Source organism: Colossoma macropomum, unplaced genomic scaffold (assembly GCF_904425465.1).
Source record: "Colossoma macropomum unplaced genomic scaffold, Colossoma_macropomum, whole genome shotgun sequence".
Classification (NCBI taxonomy): Eukaryota; Metazoa; Chordata; class Actinopteri; order Characiformes; family Serrasalmidae; genus Colossoma; species Colossoma macropomum.
The window spans coordinates 32,037,924-32,058,138 of NW_023494790.1; the positions used below are offsets into that span (position 1 = coordinate 32,037,924).

Sequence of the window (20,215 nt, forward strand, 5' to 3'; positions counted from 1 at the left end):
AAAACATTAGGAGGACATACTGCATTACACTTTTTGCACCGTGACTGCCCTGCACTGACTGAGGCATATACATTTGGAGTATCACACTGTGGAAAGCAAAATAGCTGTGTTGATTATAGTTCAAGGTCGACTGTATTCAGTTTCGACAATTCAGTATTTTGTCTTTTAAATGCAAATCGTCCTCTAGTGTTTTTCTGTGAAGAGATCAAGCAACAAAATAACGGTGTAATAGAGGTTTTGCTTTACATCCTGACACACATTCTGCATATCTCTATGAAAAAGTAATGTCGTGCACATTGAATTGTGCATTTTGTACTGTATTGATTATAGCTGCCATCAGATGTAAACATATATTATTACTAGTAGTGTCACGCTAACTTACCCATGCAAATTCCAAAGGGGGACTAGTGGAAATTAGTAATACTGTAGCAAAACCTACTTATAAAGCATAAAAAAGGTTTCTGCATTAAACATTGCTTTGTAGTGACTTGTCTGGCTGGCATGTTCATTATTTCATCACTGTAAATTTTGCAGACATTAACGTGCAAATTTATCATCCCAAAACCGATTTCATATCTCCCTGTGCAGTATTTTTCTATCCCCAGGTGATGGGACAGCATAGAGCATTGGGTCAGTTTCTGACCCCAGGACCAGATATTACACAGCCCTGTCCAGGGGGTCAGGGTCATCTGGGATTCTCTGCTCTCCCAACTGCTACCACGCCCCTATCTGGATTACACGGTTAACGATGATGATGATGATGATGAGGACCAGATATTATTCGGGTGGTGAATGATTCAGCACAGCAGTGAGGCTGGCATGGTAGTGGAATGGCAAGTTTAGTGTACCAGCGTTAGAGACTAAATGCTCTTAATGCTGTTAAGTTCATATTTTGTTCCATGTCACTGAACAATCATGTCCAAGTAGAGACTGCTTCAGTGTCTTTGGTTGGCCCAGTACCTGCTGGGATTTTCTGTATGTACCAAACATGACGTTCCTTTGAGCAGAAATCACAACCACAGATCCATCCGTGTCCTTCAGATGGCTCCAAACCTAACGTGTCTTCATTTAGGTGGTCTGTATACAAGAAGCAATACTTCCTCAATACCTGCAAAAAAGATGCAAAAAATATTTTTACTGCTTTTAAACTGTGTGTTCAGACTTGGCAGGTTTGGTTTGGATTACTCTGTTAGTGTTGTTCATTAGAGCAAGTGAGAACACTGCCTTTCGAACTCTGGTGCGTACCAAATAAGAGGACTGAGACCCTCTGGGCAGGTTTGGCTCAGTTCGCTTCAAAACCACTCTAGTGCATTTCGTTTGAGGCATGAATGCAATACAGACCAAAGATGTCTAAACGGACCAAAGACAGAATGAATCGTCATGTCCTCTCGAATGGATAGTTTTGGTTTAAAAACGAGGCTGAGGCATGTTTACAGTCATTATAAAATATTCAATGTGTACATTTGACTGCACATAGAAATTATCCTATGTATTAAGGCAGCAACATTTCTCTAAAAGCAGTAAGTGACTGAAGGCTGTTACAGGGATTTCAGCCTGCTATGCATGGTGCAAAACTAAGGTAATGCAGGGAATCTTGTGGCTTATAGTTCTAATATCACAAGACAGATCAAACAAGACATAAATAAAACCAACAAGTCCCGGTAGAACAGAGAACAGCATGATTTAGAAAGTTCAGTAAGCATTATCACAGTTATTGTATACTATAACATTTGCCCAGTCAGTTGTGACCTTTTACTCATAAGACTTTTGTTTACATCTTTGGTTCAATGCTAAATATATAAGTGTACACGCTAAGCAAACCAGAGCTAAATTGCAACAAGGTATCATTTTCTGCTTTGGTCCGGACCAAGAGAACCAAACTGTAAGTATAAATGCACCTTCAGACATACAGAAAAACTGTTTTTGTTTTACAGAATAAAGAAAGTGTTTTATGGTGTTTGAGTCAACTGTGTTGTATTTAAGCAGCTGAGCATTTTATGAATTACAGTATTGTGAATGATATGTCTCTTAGCCAATCACAATCATCCTCTGTCAAATGAAGGACAAGCTCTGATAGAGCTCCCCATAACAAAGCTGCAGTGAGAACGGCGGTGACAGAAAATTGTTCCAAATGATTATACTAAGAGATGGTGGAAAGGTGCGGTTCTTATTTCATTCCTGAAGCTGAAAAAGTTTAAACTCTATAGAAGACCAAACTCACAGTTCAGTTTCAAAACTACAAACTTATAGTGGCTCTCAGATGAGGTAAACTTTATCTGTGTCATTCTTCTGGCTGTGACATTTTTAAAGACTCCATTTCCCAGAACTCTTTGGGAGACCACATGTCCACAATCCACCAATCACCGTTCCCGTTCACCTAACCTGTCTCACCTGCTATGTGTATTTTACGAAAACGTCTAGCCTAGTATTTAAGCCCAGGCTTTGAGAGGTATTGTGTCTCCCCGTAGAGGTACTGAGTGTTTCTATCTGTGATATTGCCTTCAAGTTTTCTTGACTGTATTTTTGGACTTCTTGACTTTGCCTATTTGGATCTTGTTGCCTGATTTTTGTTCTGTTTGTCATTCTCTGTATTTTGGCCTTTTCCAATTTGACCGCCTGTTTACTGACTACGAGTATTGTCAAACCTTTTATAAGTAAAGCCTCTCGTTTTTTGCTGTTAGCGACTGGCTGGTTCTGTCCCGTTACAATCTGGGTTATAATGTTGGCTAAAAATCATTTTAATGTGATGTCTAACTCTAAATAATGTTGCACAAAACTGTTACGTTCATTTAGCTAACTAGTTAGCTTCTATTAACTTTGCTGCTAACAGTTAACTTAATAAATCAGTCAGATTAAATAGGACTACACAGTGCTCAAATATGATTAAAAACATTAGCCCTTATTAATGAACGGTGCGTAAAAAGAGTGCAGAATTGACTGCTTTTAAAGACGTTTGAAATTCCCTGTGTCTGATTCATGAAACATTCGTACGACATGGAAACAAGTGTAGATTTAAGCACAAATGATGAATCAGCTTTAGCGCGTGAAATCAAGCGCCAGCCTACCAGCACCTCGTTTACATATCATTAACATGAAGCACCCAGACTTAGTAGGCCAATAAAAATACAGCATTCAATGGCGCATAAGTGAATGGCTGTGCTTTATAGTGTTAAAATTACAATGACTTTAAAGAAAAAATGTGAAATGAACAAAACAGTGTTTGCGATACTTCTGCACCAGTTGTGTTTTTTATTTTTTTGTGTGGAGTCAGTATTATAAAACAAAAGCACGGTGTAATATGTCTTTAAATGGAACATGGAATAGTTGTTTCTATCAATGTGCATATTGAATAAGTATATTTATGTTTGTACTGGATTACTAAACGTATTATTGTTATTGTAGTATTATTTTTAATTCTTAGTAGTGGTATTATAGATAATATCGATAATAGCTTTGGTTAGTTCACCACAAATCATTGAAGTTTTTTTTTTTATTCAGGTTGTTGAACTATTATGTGAAATTTATACGCACTCCTACCAGACGAGAGTTTGACCGCACAGACAGTTGAGTGGCTAAAAAATTTCCCTGCTTTATTTAATGTAAACATGGTTTAAAGATTTTTTTGTTGGCTTTAAATTGTCCTACATGCATGTTTTGTTAATTCTCAAACATGTATATTTGCACTGAACATCAAAGCCAGATTAGTTTTGAATAATAAAATGTTCTCTATATATTTCCGAAGTTTCCTTTGTACTGCTCAGCTCATAAGCCAATTTAGCACAAGTGCTCCGAATGCTACCAGGTAGCCTGCATTGACAGTTCGACTGACACAGCAAAAACAGCTGTGAGATGAGATTTTCTCAGAACTCTGCAAATGGTCTGTTGTGAAATACAGGTGTCTGAAATCCTTTTCAGTCAACATCTTATATTGATAGTATAAAGAATGCGATCTCCATCTTACCTCCTAAGGAGCAGGAGCAGCTTCCGTAGACGGTATAGCCTGTAGTTCATGATTGTGTACTGGTGAGTCCTGCGTTTAAGGTAAGATATGACATTTTAAACTTGACACTACAATCAAAGACAATATTGTTATCTGATATACATACTGCACTAATATTTGCAAAGAAAACTTTACTGAGAAGTGGTTGCGATACTCAAACAAATCAAATCTTAAATGAGCAATAAGTAGCAATTTGGAAATTTGATTGGCAGTTTTACATGATTGGCTCTTTGATGGATTATTGAAACAGGAATAGAAGAAAACTTTGTGTGAATAAAATAAAACAAAAAGATAATCTCCAGTTAATTTTCCTTTAGTTAATTCCAGTAAATCATAAAGTACTGCCAGCAAGTAATATAAAATCGGTGTACCTGCATTCTCTACAAGTACATTTGTTTTTTTAATGGACAATTTGCATATATTGCTTTTTTAAAATGCTAAAATAACATACTCACCACTGACGCCTGTTTACACCCAAACAATTGACACAAGTCCCTTAGATCGTCCATCAAGCTGTCACAGTGAGAGCAAAAATAATTCATGAATGTATTCTGTGAATCAAACTGCTAAGGAATGAAACTTTTTTTAAGTCTATATTACTCTATAATATAAACTTACTTTTCTCTGTTTGTCCGCCCTGTAGCAGAGGGACAGAGACAAAGAGACCAATACAGTTATAACCTTTTCATGTTCATGTGCAATAGCAGTAAATACATTTGTATAAAAAATAAATGCATTCTAGCTGAGGACCTGTCACATCTGCATAAATTTCAAATCTGCATAAATTTTAGTTTATATCAAGTTTCCAGTTTGTTTCTTTTTTGTCTTTTCACATTACAGCACTGTTCTAATATCCAAATCATTATAATCCACTTTTTTATTCATCAAGCCTGAAATTTGCTTATGAATTTTGTTTAAAATTGAAAGCTGGAAAAAAAGAAAACTTTGCCACAGATAATGAAAAGCCAGCAAAATCTCAAAAAGATTACATTATCTATACAGTATTAAGCAGAAATACACTTCTGTGGTAGCTGAACTGATAAAAATACAAGTTACAATTTTGAGGTTTTGTTCCAACAGTGACAACAGTGAAAAGTTTGATCAAGAAGCTGGCAAAAAAGAAGCTTCACCTTTATCGAGAGTTGAAAAGGCATAAAAAGGTACGAGGAAGATGCTCTGCTTGACAGGTGGGTAACTTATTTTTGCTGTTTCAGAGAACCGATAGGGCAGTATGGTTTTGTCCTGTTGCTAATGTTTGTAACTGGTTAGCTTCACAGTAGCAACAACCTAGCTATTGTTGTAGCAACAATCGCTCTCCAGAATCGTATACTGCGCCTATAACTTTGGTTGTGAGAAGAAACAGTTTTCCACTGGATACTAGATGATCCAAATATGGACATGGTGTAGATGGGATCTCACATATGAGATCCCTCCCCTACCACAAGCTCTTTTCCTTTCTCTTTTCTTTTTTATTGTTTTTATCTCCCTGCATAAAGTCTACAAACTACAGGCAGAATAATTTGATTATTAATTTGGACTCATGACGTATATTTCAGGGTGTTTCCTGCCTTCTACCCAATAAGCGCCGGGATAGGCTCCAGTATCCCCCCCGCGACCCAGGAGGATAAGCGGCATAGAGGATGAATGAATGAATGAAGCATTTGTCATATATATATATATATATATATATATATATATATATATATACAGGTAATTTGGGAATTTGAGAGCAAAGTTAAACTTTGTGTTGAATGTGAGATTACAAACTGTGCAGTGTTTATAATTATACTTACAGAATGCAGATATTTGTAGCATAAGGCAGCATATAGCAAAGATACATTCAGAGGGTATGAGAATGACTCGCAGGTCTTCCACTGTACGCTCACCATTTCCTAATGGATAATATTAATAAAAAAAGAACGGGATCAAAAGGATTTTTACTAACAAAGTTTCTTTACACACATCTGTGCCTGCAAAACATAACAATAACGTAATTTAAATGGAAATTATGCTAATGAAATAAATGAATAATTCTTCTACTTAAATTTCCTGAGGTTATTGTATTCCAAAAAAAGTCGGGACAGTATGTGAAATGCAAGTAAAAAGAAGAAGAATATATTTTTAAATACACTTCAACCTGGCAAAAACAGTACCAAAAAAAAGATATTTAATGTTTTACTTTATCAACTTCATTGTTTTTTTCAAATAAACTCATTAAGAAATTAATGCCTGTAACATGTTCTAAAAAGTTGGGACAGGGCCAATTTAAGATTAGGAACATCGTGAAATGTTGAAATATGTGAAAATATCTTAAATAAATACTGCTTAAATAAACTTAAATAAACTTAAAAATTTACTTAAATAAATCACATTTGAGTAAAAAGGAGCAAGGGCCATGAGCAAAGACTGTCGAGGCTTCCTGCTTTACCAAAAAATGCGACAGCGAATAATCCAACAGTTTAAGAACAACAGTCCTCAAAGACAATTGCAAGGATTTTAGGTATTTCACCCTCAACAGTGCATAACATTATTAAAAGATTCAGGGAATCCACAAAAACGTCCGAATGTCTATGACCTTCGACCCCTCAGACGGCAATGCATTAAAAACCAACACGCTTCTTTAATGGATATCACCACATGGGCTCATTGCTGTATCCACAAATGTAAATTAAGACTGTACTGAACCGATTCCAGTTCCAAAATTCTCCGATGCATCGAAATAGTACACCTCCAAATTCATCAGTTCCTTATATTGATGGCGGCATGTTTTCCTGACAGGAGCTCATTTCAAAAACTCATATCATGACTTTACACTCTGCGTCTGCACCGCTGGAAACATGAAGAGAGGAAGAAGCGGACCGAAGTGTAGCTTCATTTCAGATGATAAGAAAAATGACATCAGTGCTGTTTGCAGTATCTGTAGAATGATCATTTCAAGTAAGGGTGTAAACACCAGCAATATGTTAAAATCTACACTGATATCTGTAGACACAGCACGAGCAAGTTTAGGTTTTGTTTTTAAAATAAAGAAGCACTGTAATTTATTTTAACAAAGGTCCAAGGTAATAAAACAGCTGCATTGATGCTGAAAACCTGTGTCAACCTACTTTTTTCCACACAGAAAACCAAGCAGGAATCAACAAGAGAATTGTTAAAGAATTTGACTGTTGAGTCTATAATGGCACTGCTATCAATACAATCTTATCAATTCCATCCCTAACTGTGTTCTATGCACAATGGATGTCAACAATGCCCAGAAACACTGCTGACTTCTCTGGGATCAAGCTCATCTGAAATGGACTGAAGCACAGTGGAAAAGTGTAATGTGATCTGACGAGTCAACCTTTCAGATCATTTATATTAATATTAATTTTTAATATGTTTTCTGGCCAAAGAAGAAAAGGTCCATCCAGACTGTTACCAACATGAGGGTAGGTTAAAAGTTCAAAAGGCACTGTCAAGGTCTGGTATGATTAACAGTGAGACATTTTGGAGCAACATATGCTGCTTTCTAGACACTTTTTTTCAAGGACGTGCTTATTTCAACATGCTTAGTTACAAAAGCATGGCTGCACAACCAGAGAGTACGGGTGCTAGACCTGCAGTCCAGAACTCCCGCCCTACCGAATCAGAACATATCTATCTATTGAAAATGTGTGGCGCATTATAAGAGCAAAATACAACAACAAAGACCCTGTATGGTTGCACAGTTGAAGACAGAACAGCAAAAAATTCGACTTGGACTCCTATGGATCAATTGGTGTCTTCAGTCCCTAAACAACTATTAAGTGTTAAAAGGAAATGTGATATAAAACAGTGGTAAACATGCTTCTGTTACAACTTCTTAGCAACATCAAAAACTATAATTTTGTACTGTTTTCAATTTCAAATCATGTCAAACTGAATTTACTCATCCCTGCTTTCTGTGTTTTTTTTAGTATTTCACATACTGTCCCAAAGTTTTGGAATTGAAGTTTGCAGTAAAGGATAATCCATCATTATTTAGTATCACTTTTGCAATTAAGCTATATTTTGCAACATTACCAGTAAGATCATGGAGTGGAGTTACTGTTATGTGCATATTCTGTTTACATGGGATACAAAAATGCACTGGTTGTATATTTAAATGATCATCATTGCTGGTAAACACTGTTGATCTCACTTACGTGCTTTGAGAATCAGTTCTACTGCCAGTGCAACAGAATTCACAAAACTGAGACCCACTGCCCCCAGCATGTACACAATGGCATGACCTGTAATATAAGACTTGGTTTAATTTTAAGAAGAGAGGTTTCTAAAATATTTTACGGTATAAAATGTACTGTGTGCCAAGTTGTTTTTTTCCTGCTCTAAGACACTTGAAACAACTACTCAGCTCATTAACAAACCCTTCCTGAGTTGAAATAAGATTGTAAACACTAAAATGTGCAGGACAGCTGCACTCCATGACTGTGGTTGGGAACTATGGGTTTAAACCCTTTGTTCTGTATATGTAGATATGGCACGATTGAATTAAATAATACAATTACAGCTTTTTGTCACAACTGTATATGAACAAAACCAAACAGGGTTCCTTCAACCTGCTCTACTCACTACTCATTGTTTGACATAGTATTAGATTGGAACTGATGTGTCAAGTGTTGAAATAGTGTGAACTTCTTCAGGGTACAATGGGGCACATTGTATTACATGGTTTGCAATGTACAGTTGTATGCAGAAGTTTTAGCACCCCTGCTCAAATGACATATTTTATTGATCTTTTAAGTGAAAGTAAGTTAACACATCTATAGAGAACAAACGGCATTTTTCAGAAAATGTTAATGTACAATTTCTGTTTATTTAACATATTAAACACTAAAAACAGAACATACAATATAAAATGTGCCATGACTTTTGCAAAGGCCACATTTAATGTTTATTTTTCCCCAATAATGAACAATACATTTTAAATGAACAGTAAACATGCATTAAAATGTTCAGAAGTGTCTTCTCTGTAGAGGACATATTAACGTATTTTCACAAATCAACACAACATGTAATTTGACCAAATGTGCCCGAAACTTTTGCATACAAACGTATAACCCATGTAATAATAATAATAATATAATAATAATAATAAACAAGATTAATAAATATAAGAAGAATACCTCAGTCTGGACCAATGGTAGAAAGAGTACTAAAACAGTAAGAGGACTGTTACTGCTATAACAATTTACTTGAGTTAAATTACTAATCAATGAAATTACTCAAGTAAAAGTAAATAAGTTTTGATTTTAAAATATTTCTGAGTTGAGTCAGCTATATTACGAGAAATAACCTGTACAAGGCAAATCACGATATTACATGACAAAAAATGTGTCCTGAGACTGTTTACAGTATGTTCTGCTAGTTCCCAGTATTTACACATCTTTCTGTGAAATGTGTAAGGAGTACGGTTTATATTAAACTACATGCAGTTTCAACAAAGTAGTATGGAATCCTGAAAGACAATGCAGAGTTTGCTACTGTTGAGTCTATTTTTTGGTTTATACTTTAAAAACATATTGCTAACAGGCATTAGCAATAACTAACATAAGTAATTAAACATAAGTTTAATGAACGCAGTCATTTGCAAAGGCTTGAACACCATGTTTTGTTGAGTGAAATCTTCTACAGGGAACTAATTTAAATGAGCATTTTCTACTAACTTCAGTGCACAATTTCTTTTTTGCTGAGTTTAACAAATTAGGAAAATATATATAAATAAATATAAACATGCCATAAATTTGCACATTTTCTATGTTAAATTCAGCAAATAAACAGTAATTGTGTATTAAAATGTGCAGAAGTGTGTTCCCTGTAGAGGATGTTTTTATTTATTCTCACTTCGAAAATCAAAATGAATGTAACATTATTAAAAATTAAACTAGCAAAGTAAACATACTTTGGAAAAGTAAAAGTGATTTAATTCTAATTTTAATTTAAAGCAAATTTAAACAAAATTACTCAAGTGTCATTATGGACAGATTCTGACAGACCAATGACAGGAAAGGTAAGGCAGACCTGTTCATTTGTCTGGCCCACTGGTTCCAAACCCTGGCCTTAGTGTATGTCTGTCCTACATACTTAAGTGTTTTAGGAAGGGCTTATTAAAGATCAGATTAGTTGAATCAGCCAGAGCATGAAAACAGAGTTTTACACTTACCTGATGTTCGCTGTGGCTCTGTGACTGTAGAGTCAATCTCTGGAGATCAAAGATGGCAGTAGTTACTTCCAAAAAGTAAACAAATAAAACTGGTTCAGTTAAGGACAGTACGGTGGTGCAGTGGGTAGCGCTGAGCCCTGCCGCTTCACAGCAAAAAGGGCCTGTGGAGTGTGCATGTTCTCCCTGTGTCTCCGTGGGTTTCCTCCCACAGTCCAAAGACATGCAGTCAGGGGAACTGGAGACGCTAAATTGCCCCTAGGTGTGAATGGTGTGTGAATGTATATGTCTGTGTGCCTGCCTTGTGATGGACTGGCGACCTGTCCAGAGTGTATCCTGCCTTCCGCCCAATGACCTCTGGGATAGACTCCAGCACCCCTTGCGACCCAGAAGGATAAGCAGCTAAGATAATGTGTGTGTGTGTGTGTGTGTGTGTGTGTGTGTGGTTCAGTTAAACATTTATTCTCTGTTACTTCCAAAATCACCACGAAAAAAGTTGACAGGGCTTGCTTCCTACAGAAGATGACTATCTGAGCTAGGTATAACTTGGATGCTGTGACCTGAGATCAGTGTTGGCCACAGTTACCTCCAAAAAGTAATATAATGAATGTGAAAAAAATAAAACTGGGAAAAAAAAATAAATAAAATTTTACCATACCTCACACACCTCAGATCACTGTTGTGGATAATCAATTTAATTCACTTTCAGCTGAATGTTTTTACTGTAATGTGTTGTAGCCAAATATAATGCTGTTTATTTTCTGGTTCCCACTAACAACAACACAAGGGACACCAAGCTAGCGCCAAGCTAGCAGTGATGTATAATCACATTTGATACCCATTCTGACTTATGCATGGGGATGTGAAGCAGGCATTCATGTAACATAGTCTTTATCCTATATGCAGTTTGGCTGTGACTCATTCCGGAAACCCTGTTTCTTGATATTACTGAAGCAGCCTGTTAGCCTAAGAGCAAACTGCTGATCTCAACTAGCGAGTGCAGAATATAGTTCAGTTACAAAGAATATGAGTGTAAACCAGTTAAATATGCAATGACACCCAGTTATATTTCACTGGCAGTTCTTCATTGTGTTGAATTTAATAGACAAGGATTTCAGCAATAACAAGCTTTTTCAGAGTGAATAGATATGGTACTAGAGGAATATTTTGGGGTAGAACAAAAGGACTCATTCAGTATAACAGCACAGGTTCAGGAAAAATTGCTTTACATCAGAAATGGTCAAATGCCGATATGGCGAACCAATGTACTAACAGCAAGAAATAAGTATTTCGTTTTTCAGTTAATATTTAATCTAACCCAATGTATTACACCTAAATTGAAATGTGACACTGGAGTTCACCTTGAGCAGGTTTTAAAAAATGTCCACATTAGTACAGAATTCAGTATGCATGCTCATATATGTGGGTGTTTTATAAGGATTTTACAGCATTGAATAGTTTGAGACCTGGAATCACCCTTTAAAGTAAAATAAGGGATGGTGTGTGCTAACACAAGAAACGTTCTTTATATGATGAACTTGAACAATATTACCCATAGTCCATTTGGGAGTCTGAGTTCAAAGGAGCTAAGACCCAGTAACACTAGCCTTCGCCAGTGAAATTTCATTAAAATTAAAATTTAATCTAATTTAATTTCATTGAAAGTGCCGCAAAGTATAAGTGGGAACTATGACAATATATTGTATCATTATTATCATGATACACAATATGCTTTTCTGAGCATATTGTGGATATCGTCAGTACTTACAGAACACTGACCAACTGCAAGTTTCATTAAGAAAGACTGTAATTTGTCCAGTTTTGGTTTTGGTGCCGTACAGTATGTGAAATGTTGAATAAAAATCACTGGGCCAAGACTTTTGATATCAGTTTTCAAATGTGGCACTACTACTGCTTTGTATCTGTCTCAATCATCATAGGTATCGTGAACAAGTATTGTGATTTTTTTGCTATATCGCCCGCCTCTACTGCAAGGACACTCACGTCCAACGTTTCAACACATACAGCTTTTCTACAGAATTTCAGGACAGTTAATGACATGTTTTCATCTCGTACTTCACATAAGAGTGAATTAAGGGAAAACGACAACATGGCAACATATTTTCCATTCAAAAACATAAACTATGAAGTTGGCATTAGAGACTAGACAGATACTTCATTGTGTCATTACTGTTTCCTCCTTAAAAACAAGAACTACTGAACTACATTTCCTAAACATTACAAGCACATAAGTGTTTAAAACGACAGAGTTATTAATACTAGAAAATGTCCTTTGAACAGAAACACGTTAACTATTCTCAGATCAGCAACACGGCTTTAACACATACTAGTTTATTATCTTCACACTTCAGGAGTTTTCTCTTACAAACACGCAATGAAGATATATTTAATGGTTTGCTTGATTCTGTCTCAGATAGTCTTTAAAGGAGCTGCTGTGAACCTGAACCGTTTAACGATAAAAATGTGGATTTGTACTTACCTACTGATCGCCTCGTCTGTTCCGCATGAGATTTATCTGTGTAAATAAAAGAAACGAGTAAAGTTGAAAGAGTTGACTAGCAGTGACGTTATCACTCCAGTCATTCCTATCTGAACACATTTGGCTTGCATAGTCGACTGCGAGTGATTTGGCATTTAACCACAAACGGAAAGATGTGCTGGGGTACACATTAAACTCCAGAAGTAAAGGTAAAATCTGGAAATGAATATTAGCAAATTAATGAATAAATGTGGCTAAAAGTGTTACATTCACAAAAAGCAAAGATTACAGTGAAGCAGTAAAGCAGCACTTTCACTGTGAAAGTTTGTCATTTCAAATGACACTTTTTTGAGGTTTGAATTGGCACACTGTCCTTTTTTTACTGTCTAGAGTGGAAGCACTCTGGAATCTAGAGGACAGGATGTGACCATGTTAAATGGGCCGTGGGCTCAGCCCGTTATCATGGTACAATCTAGCCACAAATTTCACCCTTGTGGTATCTGTACAATCAAATTCATGTCTGGTTGAACTAAGCTTACTATCTTACCAGCCTGCTTGACTTGTGGTTACATACTCAAACTGTTTTATAACAGTAATAACATTACTGTATAGAACATAATAACAATATTGCTAGAAAACCTCAATTTTGTGCTTGCATGTGAAACAGTATTATGTGACTGGGTGGATTTTTCATAGATAGTAAGCGCTGGATCATGAGCCCGCTGAATACTTTTCTTTAACTGGCCTGTACCTGCATGAATCAGAACACGTTTCATGTGAATTTCAGGTATATAAAAGTAAACTGGAGTGTGGGATGATATGTAAATAAGGGAAGCGGGTGCAGCTGATTCATCTATTGCATATTTTATGAATTAAATATGGAGTGGTTTGTACATTATTCAGGGCCCTCCAAACTGTGGCCATTCATGCACAACTTTGATTAATTACGGCAAATATTCATTATTATTTTGCTCCACCAGCAGAACTTTCTGAAAAAGATCAGAGTAAATAATGAATACCGTACCATAAACATAAAACAATGCATTAAAGAATAACATCCCAGTCAAAATGTGGAGATATGCAGCCACACAGGTCAGTCCTCCACGTTCTGCAAGAAGAAAAAAGTATTTTTACGATTATTATTTTATTATTTTATATATAAAAATATTTTTAAAAATCAAATGATACAATATATATAGCGCTGTTGTCGGAAGAAAACCTTGTATCTGAATTTTTGTCCTTTATGTTGTTCTTTACATTGTTTGTAAATTTCATGACGAATGGACCAAAAGAAACGGCCCAAAATGACTTGGAAAAAAGTCCGGTTCCATTTACTTACATTAAAAGTAAAGTATGTTTTTTCCTTCTCCTGTAAAGTTACAATTTTGGAGATACGATATTTATATATATATATATATATATATATATATATATATATATATATATATATATGTATGTGTGTATATATATATATATAGATATATAGATAACTGAGTCATAAACATAATAATATGCTCCCGATAAAGAAGCAGTCAGCTGAGAAATTATGAGAATTAATTCAGAAGCTTTAACAGGGCAACGACAGACAAGGGGGTATGATTTAAATGCAAGGTCCACTAATGTTTATACGTTTAACATACAATCTTATCTAGAGTGATTTTCAATTTACTGCAAGGCCACACCTTATATCACTCAACGTGGTAAAACTCTCAGTAGTCCTCGTTTATGAACGAGTCCCATCAAATCTCTGCATTTTATGAATTTGGCCCGATGTGTCTTATTTCATTTTTTCTGGTCCATGTTGTCAGCTAGTTTAGAAGTCTAGCCAGCACTGTCCTCTGATCACTGCTTATTAATTACGCCATTCTTTGTGTTCCCCTGTTTTATGATTAGTCCTATCTGTATACAAACAACTAATCAACTGGAAGAAAAAAAAGATTAAAGAAAAAAAATGAAAAAGAAAGAGCTAGTGGTGGGGTAGGATGTAAGGTCCCATCTACACCATGTCCATATTTATCATCCAATATCCAGTGAAAAACTGTTTCTTCTCATATTCAAGGTTAATGAAATAGTACAGTTACCTACCTTTATGAGTCTGCAGTGAAACATTTTGAATGTAGACTGATGATGATGCGCTTATGACCTCCAAGATTAACAGAACTGACATCCAGATCAAAACTGCAAAAGACAAAATACAAAAGTTTTCAAAGCTAAACACTTTCAAGTGCTATTATTCTCTCATCCACTCTTTAAAAATAAATCACAACATTACAACATTATTTACATTAATAACTAATCCACTGTTGTTATACACTGACATGCCAAAAGTCAATTATTGTCAGTTATTGTACAAGTACAATAACTGACGTAAAACTTTTTAAGCAATGTGGATTTAGACTTACCCTTTGATCCTCTATTGAAGAGGCCTGTGTAAAAGCAAACAAAAAGTTAGACGAAAGTGTTCACGACTAGTTCAGACAAACAGTACAGCTACTCCCATGGAAATCCAAGTACATCTCTTCAATACACTGATATGGTGTTACATGCGGTGCACATTGAATTTGGCATTTCACATCTAAGGAAGAGCCGCACAGGTGAACATTTCAAACTTCAGAGATTCAGAGATTCACAATTCATGTTGTCTTTCATTTCTTTTGTAAAGTCCATGAGGGCATCTGCTTTGTTCGCATCAAAGATCATTTTAAAACAACTGATTTATTTCAGATTCATTGTATCTGATGTCCAGTGGGTCAAAAGTTTACATACACCTACATAAAGTGTGGAAGATTCCTGAAATTGTTACCCTAAATTTCACAGTATGGAAGGAATGTACAAATACCAAGACGAGTCAAAGCTGAAGTTGGTTCACTATTCGTCAGCTTCTTATTTGAATTTTCTGTTTATTATTATACATTTATACATTTGAGTAATGTACTAAAAATTTTTAAGGCCTTTATTGGTTTTTGCACAAGAAAAAAAATGGACTTTGAACATACATTATGTTCATATAGCCTATTTTTCTGTACTAACTGTCAGGCTAACCAGAATTAAACTCAGCCTTATTAACCTCCAAAATAATCCTACAGTTTTAAACTAACTGTCCTGCCAACCAGAACTAAACACCTCTTTATGAATTGGTGACAGACATAATTAACATGAACCAAAAAATGGTTGACAAAATAAATGTATTTACATCTGATCAATATCAATATTAATATCCCCCACGGTTTAAGTCAGGGAAATGGAATAGCCACTGCAAAGGCTTGGTTGTGCATCTTGTGGGTCATTAATGTACGGATATTTGTGAGGAAAGGCTTTTGATCACTGTTATTTTGAAAGATTCAATGACGAAAGGGGTTTTGAGTTTGGGCAGAAGCAGTCCGATTTTGCCCTAATATGTCCTTTAACTTCTATAATAACCGGAATTAAACACAGCCTTACTGACCTCCAAAATAATCCTATAATTCTATACTAACTGTCAAATAACAACTAACAGTGAAAGTAAAATAAGCTTTAAAAAGTTGATGCAAAGTTGATTCCCAACAGTTTGTTGATTACTTAGAAACCCTTTGTCTGTGTCAGAGTATGTGAGTGGTGAGGAGTGGGAACAGAGCAGGGAGTGGAGCGACGTGATTTTGCCAGGAGCATTGACCAGCTTTTCAGAAAGTCGAAGTGTCAGTGGCAGTGACAGCTACAGCTCGCACACCACAGCCATTCAAACACAGCGTTCTGCACTGCTGACCCTTTAGCAGACCTAAACTGGAAATTCTCCGGTCACAGCAAAGATTAAGATTGAGTGACCCTTATTAGTCCCACAACAGGGAAATTTCACCTCCGCATTTAACCCATCTGTGAAGTGAACCACCACATACACACTAGTGAGCGCACACACACACACTAGGAGGCAGTGAGCACACTTGCCCAGAGCGGTGGGCAGCCCTATCCGCAGTGCCTGGGGAGCAGTTGGGGGTTAAGTGTCTTGCTCAAGGACACCTCAGTCATGTACTGTCAGCTCTGGGGATCGAACCAGCGACCTTCTGGTCACAAGGCTGGTTCCTTAACCTCCAGCCCAATGACCGCAGTCAATTTCCATCCATTTTGCGGCGTGAATGGTAAAGAGGATGGTGGTAAAATGGTAAAAGCATGTTGGGTTTGTTTACCCTCTGCAGTTTTTTGATGTGTTATTGGGCCATCATTTCAAGCCTATACCTACTGAAAAAAGCCTGTGTATGTAAGAATGTTTCACTAGTTTTTAGTTTAATAACGGCCATAAATTATATAATTAATGGAATAAAAAGTGTAGTGTCTTATCACCTACATTCAAGACATATAACAAATACCATGAACGAATGAATCATTTCAAGGGGGCATGGAGTGGGTTTTCTCTGATGTGTGAGCAAGGAGTGGGCAAGGAGTGGGAAATAGAAAACCCAGAGTGGATTTCGAGTGCAATGATTAAAGAGTTTTTTTTTACCTCCAATTGTTTATTTGTTCTACGCTATGATTTCAGAAACTCGGAAAAATGAGTGTGTTCTAAAACCTTTGACCGGTAGGTGTTAATAATACTGCACCTTGCATGATCCAAAGCATCCTCCACAAGGATGTAATGAAACATGGTTTTCCTTTGACAACTAAATAAAATCATACAAGAATATGCAGTGCCCTACTCACCTTGACATCTGCAGAAGGAAAAACACACTGTCAGGATTGGCAGCCATGCTAGCACAACATTAGCTGAAAATGAGAGAATGATAATTACGTTAGATGCTTTTGCCTGATCAGAAACTCTGATTAATTTTCATGCTCAAACGTTTTGTGCTGATGTAATTACTTCATATGGATCTTTCACATATTATCTCCTACTTTCTGAGGTTCCACGGTGTATGAATATGAAAATGCTTCAACATAGACACTTCTCATGCCAATCAGATATGATTAAGACTGAAAATCAATAGAGATTTTGCATTACACAAAAAGGCTGTAAAATTAAAAATGAAATATAAAAATAATGTGTTTTAGATTTAGATCTTAACAAACATGAATGTGCATTACAACAATACTAAGAAAAAACAAATACTGTCGAGTCAAAAAAGAACAGAAACTGTTTACTTACTGGTAATAAAGTTATATATCACAACAATAACAACCCCTCGTCCATAATTAATGACTTCTGTTAGATGATAATTTATTAATCCTTCATTCTTGATGATGCTTGTAAGACCTTTTTTAAAAAATAAAACATGAAAATTAGAATCTGTGAGGAGAGGTCATTAATAAAAACATTGCAGATCAAGCTGAAATGTTTATAATATTCAATATAAATTAAGGGAAAAAAAACACTAACGATTAAGGCACTTTTAAATAGTTATATAGTTATTTATTGTTATTATTACACTTACTGCTATTATTATTATTATTACTATTAGTAGTAGAAGTAATAGTAATAATAAATATTAATAAACTTGTCCTGAAAAAATACTACAACAAAATCACTGATAAACAAATATTGTCATATCAAGCACCACGATGCTATCATGCAGCATCTTCCCCAATCTGGCAACCCTGACCAGTTCTCAGTGTGTCAGTGAAGAGAGGTCAATTCGCTCGGGGAAGGGGGACGGAGCACAACCCACGCTACTAAATGTTCTTCTACACCATGCATGCAATTACACACCTACACCAAAGAGGTCTCCCAATCCCCAAAACTGACATAGTGTTGCTTTAATGCATTGCAATAAAAACTGTAATTCCTACCTTGTATAAAGGTTCTTATGCACAATGCAAGCAGCAGTAACATCAGAAAAATTATTGTCAGCAGCACTCTGTAATCATTGTCTTTCTGATATATGTCCCATAAGCGCACAATCAGACCTAAAGTAGAAATAGAACAAAAAACAATACTCTTAGGCTCAATCCCATTTCTTCTTTTTACCCCTACCCCTTGTTTTCGAGTGTCACCCTAACCCCTTGGAACTGAGTTACAAGGGGTAGTGGTTGAAATCTTACCCTACGAAATGGGACAACCCTCAAATTCAAAAAAAAAAAAAAAACACTGCTTCATTAACAGGCTACTAGTGGTGCTCTGTAGGCGACTCTGCCAGTCTGCAGTGACAGCAGAGGAGGGTAAAGTTCAGTAACATCACTGCTGGGCTTTAGTTAAAATTAGGGTAACATGCTTTCAAAGAGGGGATACGACAATTATTTATTATCGCCCACCTCTAATTCTTTGGTGATACGAAGCTGAAGCTATTCACCAGCTTCTTGTTGAGATTTTCCTGTTCCACCTTAAATGGTGCAGCAGTTACATTCTGGCGCTTTAGGCATCAATACTGATGGACTACTTAAGGTGGAAAGGGAAAGTTAGCTAGCAAGCTACCGAGACATTAGCATGTTGTTAGCGATTTTATAATACAATGGTTGTCGTAATTTTTTAATGTAAAAAATACTGTGGGTTTCTTTGGTCGCACGTGCAGCCAACTTGCTGTTTTTTCTTTTTTTCTCATAACACTCTGTTTGGAGGGCCATGTAGCCCTAACACATCACCCCACCCCTCTATCTCAACAAAAATTGGGACACCCTAACCCTAGAAGTGAATGCGCAAAACAGAGGGCTAAGGGCTAAGTGGTAGGGGCAAGGGGTGAAATGGGATTGGGCCTTAAATGTCTCTTCTAAGGACAGACCTTAATTGTCAGATCAGCAAGAACCCTGACTATTCTATTACTGACATTGGGCCCTATTTTTGTAGTCATAGCACGAGTACAAAAATGAGGCTGAAGAGAATATTAACAGGTATGGTTAGGCAAACTACAGCATTATCCAATCAAATCAGCTTCTCTCATTTCCTCTCACAGCTGAGTGTGTGCTGGTGTCAGAGCAATGTTATGTTTTCCTTTTACTTCATTCAAAACAGACAGATTCCATTACTTTTATGGACACTGGAAATATTGATAATCTTAAGATTTCATTTTGAAATTTTTGTAGTAAATATAATGCCAGTGTAACTTACTATGAATGTGTTATCTGTCTTGTCATTGTGCATGTGGTTCTGTTTGCGTTTGTTTATTTACAATCTGTATTACTTAGCTAAACAATGTCTTTCGGGCAAGTGTGTGTTTTAGGTAAGCAGTTTTCATAGTGTTAATTGTTGTACGCTCACTGTCCATTTTATCAGCTCCACTTACTATATAGGTGCACTTTGTAGTTCCACAATTACAGACTGTAGTCCATCTGTTTCTCTGCATACTTTGTTAGCCCCCTTTTACCCTGTTCTTCAGTGGTCAGGAGCCCCACAGAATCACCAGAGAGCAGGTACTATTTGGGTGATGTATCATTTTCAGCACTGCAGTGACACTGACGTGGTGGTGGCGTGTTAGTATGTGTTGCGCTGGTACGAGTGGATCAGACACAGAGGTTTTGAACACCTCAGTGTCACTGCTGGACTGAGAATAGTCCAACAAAATTATCCAGCCAACAGCGTCCTGTGGGCAGCGTCGTATCGGCACTGACACAGGACTAGAGGATGACCAACACAAAC

At 36.3% G+C, this 20,215-nt stretch overlaps 1 protein-coding gene across 1 annotated transcript in view; it reads right to left on the reverse strand.

Moving 5' to 3' along the window:
* Nucleotides 1–20,215, reverse strand: part of LOC118808885 — a 30,800-nt gene continuing 10,585 nt past the window's right edge. The window contains exons 8-21 of the mRNA XM_036571769.1: nucleotides 18,436–18,552; nucleotides 17,795–17,902; nucleotides 17,353–17,415; nucleotides 15,084–15,107; nucleotides 14,767–14,859; nucleotides 13,706–13,789; nucleotides 12,682–12,717; nucleotides 10,185–10,223; nucleotides 8,167–8,253; nucleotides 5,794–5,892; nucleotides 4,619–4,637; nucleotides 4,456–4,513; nucleotides 3,962–4,030; nucleotides 1–1,108 (exon numbers count right to left, since the gene is read on the reverse strand). Coding sequence (XP_036427662.1) covers nucleotides 3,965–4,030; nucleotides 4,456–4,513; nucleotides 4,619–4,637; nucleotides 5,794–5,892; nucleotides 8,167–8,253; nucleotides 10,185–10,223; nucleotides 12,682–12,717; nucleotides 13,706–13,789; nucleotides 14,767–14,859; nucleotides 15,084–15,107; nucleotides 17,353–17,415; nucleotides 17,795–17,902; nucleotides 18,436–18,552 — 893 coding nt within the window. The 3' untranslated portion in view covers nucleotides 1–1,108; nucleotides 3,962–3,964. The remainder of the gene's footprint in view (nucleotides 1,109–3,961; nucleotides 4,031–4,455; nucleotides 4,514–4,618; nucleotides 4,638–5,793; nucleotides 5,893–8,166; nucleotides 8,254–10,184; nucleotides 10,224–12,681; nucleotides 12,718–13,705; nucleotides 13,790–14,766; nucleotides 14,860–15,083; nucleotides 15,108–17,352; nucleotides 17,416–17,794; nucleotides 17,903–18,435; nucleotides 18,553–20,215) is intronic.